Source organism: Olea europaea, chromosome 6 (genome assembly GCF_002742605.1).
Source record: "Olea europaea var. sylvestris chromosome 6, O_europaea_v1, whole genome shotgun sequence".
Lineage (NCBI taxonomy): Eukaryota > Viridiplantae > Streptophyta > Magnoliopsida > Lamiales > Oleaceae > Olea > Olea europaea.
The window spans coordinates 11,150,091-11,159,016 of record NC_036242.1 but is presented as its reverse complement, the minus strand read 5'-3'; the positions used below and the strand labels follow the sequence as shown (position 1 = coordinate 11,159,016).

Below are 8,926 nucleotides of genomic sequence, written 5' to 3'. Positions count from 1 at the left end.
ATTGAAAAATATAAATATAAGTCCTGATTGACATGTCCTTAAAGATAAATGATACATCTTGTAAATAACTATAGTAAGGGCAATATAGTACTTTTAACAAAAGAGGCCATTGTGAAAAATATGAAGAATTTTCCAGCCATTCTCAAAATTACCCCTCCTACTAGACACTTATATTTTGAAAGTTTCTTCAGGACTATTTTCTAATGAAACAACCAACCACAACTTTTTACGTCAGAAACTGAAGCCATTAGAAGTAAAATTTCTAGTAGTTACATCAGGAGGGATCAGAGAAAAATATAGAGAATTGATTATACGAGACCGTTTATCCTCATTGTCGATGAATACTATTACTCATCAATTGTAGTCCTACACTTTACTCTTTGCTATAAATCTGCATGACAGTCGATACGAGTGGATAGAGTAAGGGGAAATGACTTCAAGAAATCTCACTTTTAATGACAAAAAATTTTTATCCTAAAAAATTTATTTAGTTGTTGGTTGAAAGAAGGGTTGTCAAAAGAACTTTTCAGAACAAAAGTTTCCGTCTTTATATATGTGTGTGTGGTTTTTGTTTTTGTTTTTTTTTTAATGATATTATGTTTTTCATTTGATGAATTTGATATGTTGATCCAATCAACACTGCCAGAATTTGATATATAATATCACTTTTCTATATAGGGACGAGCCACTAAGTTGAATTTCGTTTCAACTTGGTTGTACATTAATGAAAATTTGAGAGTTTTCCAATACTTTCAATTACTCTATATACTTAGTAAATCAATAAATATTGGATGGCCAGATTCTCATTATTCAATTCAATCAACGAGCGTTTGGGGGTGTTAATCATCTTCCGCATTTATTCCACTTTATCAATTATGTATAAGAGTACACGTTCCTCACAAAAATAATTTGGTGTCCACGAAACCTAAATAGCAAAATTCATGCGACATGATGAGTAAACAAAATTGTATCTTCAAGTGATGATGTTAGAAAAACTGATAGAGATGGAACAATTGTATTGATAAAGGTAGGCATTGAAGCAGCAAAACGATGATTCTACCATGATGGTCGGATGATCGTAGAGTCATAACAGTGGGCCACGAATGTGATGATAAAAATTTTGCTCCCTTCAATCATGATTTGTGATATTGATTTAGGCTAGTATTATGATGACAAGCCTCTTTAAGCCTTGAGGTCAACGAGTATGTTCAAGAAAATTATATTGAGGAAAAGACAGTGATTGTGGATATTAAGGTGTACCATGAAAGCAATGCAGGTTTCTAGTATTGCAATTTGGAGAGTTTTCACGATTGACTACACTATTCATATTGACTATAAGCAACTAACAATTGTTTTAAACAATTTGATGATTTAGAGGAAGTAGGTATTATTTTTTTGGGGAAGAGCTTACATTGCAAAATTCAATAGTATATATCCCCCTATTTGTTTTCCATTAAAATGAAAAATATAACTGTTATCCATCACATTAAATCACTATATTTGACTTTCTATCTCTTGTGTAGAGTTCGTAACGACTCTAATAAATTTCTATATCTGAACCATTATGGCAAGGAAAAGTTTGATTTTGCAAAAATTGGAACAAAAATATCATTTGATTCGTCGATCCTAAAAAAAAAAAAGAAAGAAGCAAAGTTCTATCATTGAGTGACAAATGGGAAAGTTGTGGATTGTTACAATCCCCATCATGGAATAGTGCACCTACACGCCTTCATCGACTTTGTTTTTCGACCTGTAGACCGAGAGCTAACTATTGAGACTTCGGACTATCCGAACACATACTTCGGGAAATGGTTCATGCGTGTTTATTGCGAGGAGCAACAAGATCAAGTTGGTAAGGATTAACCTTTAATTTCTATGGTCGATGATCATATAAGGCTTCTTTACCATTCTGTATAAATGGGCTATCGGTAGAGGGGCACATTCAATTCAAGTGTCTATTAGTTTTCACTTCTTCTCTTCAACGTGGGGTAGAGCAGTTTGGTAGCTTGCAAGGCTCATAATCATGAGGCAATATTCTATTGTAGAAGTTGTCAAATTGGAACTTTTATTATTCAGGCGAAAATTAATTTTTATTTATTTATTTCCTTGTTACAATAACTCGAAAATTTGTTAAGATTAGGTCACTAAAGTGTGTCTTTGCTAAGAATAGTAAGTTGGTGCTTCTTATTTTCCTTCAAATGTTAGAATTATGGTTCATTTTAAATCAATAGTTCTAATTATATAGTATTCTTAGTGAACCAATGAATATGATTGCCAGATTCTCGATATTAAATTTAAACAATAAGTATTTCGAGTTTTAATCATCTTTCGCATTATCATCTTATACCGTATTAACTATGTATTGTAATATGTTTGACTATTGTTTCATATAGCCCTTATTTTTGAATGAATTGTAATATTTTTTTTGGGGGGTGGGGGGGGGGGAATGAATTTTTGAATAGTGTATTGATGAGAAATGTGTGATTAAAAAATAAGTAAAAGTTTTAAATTTATGTGTAATATTATTTTATTAATGAATGTGTATTTGAAATGATATCAAAACATTGCTTAAAAATATATATTTTTGAAAAGAATGGGGCTCAAATATGGGATAATTACTGTACTACTGTTTGGTATAATTACCGCATGATTGTTTCCTATAATTTGGACCAAAAATCAAACTGGACTGGGACCTTATTAGTCATGTTTTTTGAAAAATTTAAAACTAATTTTGAAACTTTTTATTTTATTTTATTTTTGGTACTAATTTGAATGAATTTTCAAGTGACGCAACAACGTGACGCCATGAGCTGACTAACGATTTACTAGCTGTAAACCTCTTGACGGTTTCTCCACTTCCCTATAAATTCGTCCTTTTTGCCCCCATCTAGTAGAGTAAAACCAGACCAAAACAAGATCACAGCGCGTATCAACATGGATTGCAGAGAAAATCCCAGCATCATTACCACCGGCGCCACCGCCGCTGCAGTGGCAGCAGCAACTTCTCCCTCCTCACTCTCTCCTATATCATCTCCGACTGGATCTTTTTCATCTTTTCAGCCACGACCTGTTTCATTTAGTCCTTGTGCTGCATGCAAAATCCTCCGCCGGAGATGCGTCGATAAATGTGTTTTGGCACCTTATTTTCCGCCGTCGGAGCCACTCAAATTCACCATTGCTCACAGAGTTTTCGGCGCCAGCAACATAATCAAGTTGTTGCAGGTATTTTAAATGGTTGTTTATTTATTAATATGAGTCAAAACGATAGAATTCAATAAGTTCCTGTCAATAATCACGTCATCTCAATAGAAATTGATAAAGAGTATTGAAGATATATCAGAAAATGGCTCCACCACTGCACTATCAACCAAAGATTACAGCTCCTCTTGGCTTTCGAATTGAAATGGGAATGCTCTTATCACTTTCTTTTCCACTTAGTGATTGCTTTGACCTTAACGTACAATCTCAGTGGTTTGCCTGTGGACTTTGGATCTTATCATCCAAAAGTCCAAAAGTTTGTCTGTACAAATAATCTAGATTTGCATTAAGAGAGTTTAATACACCAGCCAACTTTTCTGAGATTCCATTTCAATCCAAACCCAAAAGCAATGTCTTTCTTTCTAATCCACTAATAAGTTTTTCTACATCTTTTACAAAGTAGGTAGCAGTTGATAATTCTCACTAGTTCTTCTTCTTTTGACTAGAAATTTGCCTCCTATGTTATAAAGTGGTGCTTGATCACACTTGTAGTAGGTTCCACAACTGAAAGGTATAGATTCAATTGTCAATGGAGTAGGCAGCCAATTATAACAGACTATATTTTCTGTGCATAACCATAATTCAACTCTCTTCACTCACTGCCTCTATTGAGATTTGTTGTTCCCTTTTAACTTTTTTTTTTTTGGTCCATGCCTCGCTAAATTGCTAAATTGTTAATATTTAGCCCATGTTTGTGCTCTATTTTAATTTTAATGCATTTTTTTCCTTCTTTTCAACAATATATTCTTTAATAAAATAATATTATACATGAATTCAAAGCTTTTCCTTTTTTAACCACACATTATCTATTCAAAAATACATTTTCCCCCTAAAAACTAACTTTAATGTAATGCCAACAGTTTGTTAATTTGGACATTTCACTTGTTAACAAATAAAAAGTTAGATCATTTGTGGTGTACTATATTGACTGACTTCCTATTTGCTAACAAGAATTAACTCACTTACATGTTATGCCCCTGTTTAGTTTTACTAAAAATCAATGTTTAAGTAGATTTTGATAAAAGCTAATGAAATATGTATTTGAAAAATTGATAAAAATTATGAGTCTTATGAAATATGTGATTAAAAATGAGTTTGGAGAAAATGAGTTTTAAGATATGGGAGCCCAACGGGCTAAAATCATTTTTAGAGGAAATTATTCTATTTATGTTCATTAGTACCAGACATATATATATTGCAGGAACTTCCTGAAGCTCAAAGATCAGATGCTATGAATAGTATGGTTTACGATGCCAACGCCAGGCTTAGGGATCCAGTTTACGGTTGTGCTGGTGCAATTTGCCAACTTCAGAAGCAAATCAGTGAGCTGCAAGCAGAACTGGCTAAATCACAAGCTGAAATTTTAAACATGCAATATCAAAATGCCAATTTGGTGGAATCCATCTACCAAAAAATGTTACAGAATCAAGAAAACTCCCCTCAATACCAGCAAGACGAGGATTCACGATTCTTTTTGGATGAAAGCTTTTTGGGTTTGGAACCCCTCTAGACATGAACAATTTTTGAAGTGAGATACTAAGAGGGCTGCTACATCTAATTTTTACATAGTTGATCCTAGTTGTCTACTAAAAGTGTATTAAATTATGGGATTTATATCTTAAACTAAAATTCGTCAAGATGTTTATCCTAGTTAATTAGCTCATTTCTTGTATTATTACTTTTCCTAAGGAAAAGAAAAGTCCTGGCAAAGGAAAATACATGTTGGAAAGAGATGTTCACTGAGTCACAAAGGATTGGAACTACTTGTAATGGAAACTTTTGGTCGAACAATTATTATCAATATAACTTTAACTCATTTTTTTGTTTCATGAATTTCCTTGTCAAACTTGCACTTGACCTTTCACTGAAATGCAATTATTATTTAACTTTCAGTCTTATATTCTGTGAAATGAGACATTCTTATATGCTTAAAATTAACAATTTTTGAGAAATTTAGATCAACTCATTTTTGAGAAATTCACATCAACTCATGTCAAATAAATTTGTTGAAAATCACGGAAAAACCCATCTAATTAACCTTAACTTTTACTTGAACAACAGTGAACATATCAGATCATCTAGAATGCAACTTCGAGAAAAGAGCTTTTGTCGTGAATTATGTATAAGAACTTGCAAATCCTTCATAATTTCTTCTCTAATATTTTTATCATGGCAGCCTCCCCAACAACCGGTAGATTCACTGACTGCAGTTCGAGGGTTAATAAATATTCCCCCAAGTTTGATTTTATTTATATTAAACCCTTGTTTGAGCCACGTTATTTCCATAGAAATGTATTTTTGAATAGTGTATTGATGAGAAATGTGTGATTAAAAAATAAATAAAAATTTTGAATTTACGTATAATATGAGGTTGAAATGATGTCAAATAACTGTTCCAGAATGCTTTTTTTTTTTTTTTGAGATAATGTGGGTCAAACAAGGCATAAATCTATGATTTTATTCTTTATATATTATGATTGGGTGGAGGGTTCTTTGCTTCCCCTTGCTCGTCTCTTGGTCGCCAAGGGAATATGGGAAACATGTTGGCAACCTAAACCATTTTATGAACTCAGATGGGCTTTATTTGCGTTTCCTTGGTTGGTGGTCCATAACTCCTTTAGGTGTACGTGGATTGCGCATGACTTAATCATCTTATCTTGAGATTCGAACAACCGTCCAGTCATTTTCAATGGTTATGATTATTATTGACATGTTTTTAAATACTAACATCTCCCATCAGAATCTATAAATATATTGTTATTTAGCTTGGTCATCATCATTTTGCCGTCCACTTTTCTTAAGCAATCTTTTTCATTTTTGTGCTTCCTATTTCTTTCTTCTTGCTCAGCATCCTTTTTGCAACGTCTTCCTAAGCTGACTTTCAGAGTACGTCTAGTGGTTCTGATTCAGGGATTTTTAATTCTAGATGTGATAATTCTAGCAAACTTTTCTTGTTCTGTGGAAATTTTATATTATGACGTGCTCCCCTGCAGAGCTGTAACTCAATCTGGTACATGTGTTAACCCAATAACTTTTTGGTAAAGCAGGAAGTTTTCGACTTGGGGTGGGACGCATAATGTAGGAGGTGAAACCTCCAATGTGCTTGTTGATTTTAATGATAATGCTGGAAGCATTTTTTAGGCTTCAAGAATTTTTAGCAATCTCTCTAAATAAGGCCTGGCCGAAATAGGATCCATTTCAACATTCCTAGTGATATAGAACTTTTATGTCCTAGGCCATTTCGTTTCAAATGGTAGATCGCCCTTCCCCAAACTGCATAGCCAGTCACAGACTTTATTGAATATGGGACTTAAAGTCCCTTTCACCGATTTTCGAGGGAAACTCTTTCTTCCTTAAATAGGCCCCCTCTCAACTTGTTCCGAGTTGGTGGACTCAATTGTTTGGGTCTTTTTTATTGTGGGGTTCTATAGGCCTACTAGGGGAGCTTTCTTTGAATATATTTTAGTTTGACATATTGTTCTACGCCATTAGGGAATATTGCAAATCCTCAAATGGTTTTAATCTTTTTCCCATAGCTTGTCCAGATTTGATAATTTCCCTTGCCCAAGTACCTTCTTGAAAAGATGGTTTTTCTTTGTTTGAGGTAGATGGGAGCTTCAACCTAATGATCATCTTCATTCTATTGACATGCCTTGTACTTATGCAAAGTGAAATGAATACTTGCTTTGAACACAGATCGTAAGATATGACAATAATGAAGTAAGCAGAAAAGTAAATAACACAAAGATTTATGTGAAAACTCAATTTAGGAAAAAGCCATGGGTAAAGGAGGGGAAAATCCACTATAATCAATAGGAATGTATTTACAATATCAAGTCTCAATATTCTCAATTGAATCTAAGCTCACAAGATGTCGTAGATTTGTTCTCTCAAGAATTTTTTTCCTCAAAAATCATGAAAACTCTTATATATATATAAAAGCCAGGAAGATAAGTTGCTCAAGTGGCGTCGAGCGACAGGCAGGAGAGAAGTGGCGATTATTGTTCTACTCCATATGCTGGAGCATCCAGTTAGCAAAAAGCTAGTGAAAATGCGACAATAATTTGTCCCGGTCCATAAGTTGATTTTTCCAAGATCAACCCAACTACTACTCTTAAAACCCCAAGAATTTGGGCCACACTATAAAAAATCTCCACTTTTAGCCAAATTCCAACACAAGGAATTCCAAATACAAATCTCCAAATAAACATCACTCTACCTCTTCTAAGACCCAATGGGCAAAATCAATGACAAACACCTACTAAGTTCAAGATATATTCAAACTTAGCAATGTGAAGTGGGTTTATCACCATGTCAGTAGGATTCTCTTTGGTATCAACCTTGCTCACTACAATGTTACCACGAGCAATTACTTCACGTACAAAATGGTATCTCACATCAATGTGCTTAGTCCTCTCATGGAACACCTGATCCTTAGTCAGAAATATAACACTTTGGCTATCACATTAGATTGTAGATACCTGCAAGTCTTTACTGATTTCACCAATTAATCCTCTCAACCACATAGCCTCCTTACATACCTCTGTAATGATCAGTACTCTGCCTGTGTTGTAGACAAAGCTACTATATTTCGCAAAATAGCTTTTCAACTGATAGCACAGCCTCCAAGGGTAAACACAAACCGTGTGAGTGATCTCCTTTTGTCAAGATCCCCTGCGTAGTCTGAATCCACATATCCTATGACTCCTTCTAAATTTCTTCCAAAATGTAGACAAGCATTTGTAGAGCCTTTCAAGTATCTGAGGATTCACTACACTGCTTTCTAATGTTCATTTCCAAGATTTACCTTATATCTGCTAACTACACTGACTGTACGTGTCAAATCAGGTCTTGTACAAACCATAGTATACATCAGCGAACCAACTACACTGAAATAAGGAACTCTAGACATATACTTAATATCTTCATCTGATTGCGGACACAAGTCTACTGATAATCTAAAATGTGCAGCCAAGGGTGTACTGATAGACTTTGCGTTTTCCATATTTAATCTCTGAAGTACTTTCTCAATGTATCCTTTCTGACTTACGTACAATCTGTCAGCCTGTCCCTCAAGATTTCCATTCCAAAGATTTTCTTTGTTGCTCCCAAATCCTTCATCTTAAACTTTTAACTCAGCTGAGACTTCACTTTCTGACCTCTACTTTGTCTTTAGCTGTTATAAGCATATCATCAACATACAATAACAAGTATGTAACCGATCCACTACTTTCCTTCCTGAAGTACACACAACTATCATAATTACACCTTTCAAAACCATGAGTAGTCATGAAAGAATAGAACCGCTTATATCACCGCCTCGGCAACTGATTAAGTCTATATAATAACTCCTTTAACAAGCATACATAATCTTTCTTTGTAGAAACTATGAACTCTTCTGGCTACTGCATGTAGATGTTCTCCTCAAGTTTTCTATGCAAGAATGCTGTTTTGACATCCATCTGTTCAAGCTCCAAATCATTCTTTGCCACATTCTCAAGTAAAACCCAAATTAAACTGTGCTTTATAACTAGCGAGAACACATCATGAAGTTAACACCTGGAAATCTGACTATATACCTTTGCTACCAACCTAGCCTTAAACCTGGTATCTTCAATCTCTGATTTCCCTTCTTTCTTTTTGAACACCTGCTTAATAACGAACAACC

At 34.2% G+C, this 8,926-nt stretch overlaps 1 protein-coding gene across 1 annotated transcript; it reads left to right on the top strand.

The window, feature by feature from the left end:
• The first annotated feature begins 2,638 nt into the window (after window positions 1-2,638).
• Window positions 2,639-5,041, top strand: LOC111396493 (LOB domain-containing protein 1-like). The gene is made up of 2 exons (XM_023022917.1): window positions 2,639-3,222; window positions 4,460-5,041. Exons 1-2 carry the CDS (start codon window positions 2,935-2,937, stop codon window positions 4,766-4,768), a joined length of 597 nt encoding a protein of 198 aa, XP_022878685.1. The 5' UTR covers window positions 2,639-2,934; the 3' UTR covers window positions 4,769-5,041.
• Window positions 5,042-8,926: the final 3,885 nt, after the last annotated feature.

Excerpts from the sequence above, each read along its gene's own strand:
- LOC111396493 (XM_023022917.1), top strand. The coding sequence starts at position 2,935 with ATGGATTGCAGAGAAAATCCCAGCATCATTACCACCGGCGCCACCGCC. Across the intron at positions 3,223-4,459 it reads ACATAATCAAGTTGTTGCAG|GAACTTCCTGAAGCTCAAAG; the intron begins GTATTTTAAATG and ends TATATATTGCAG.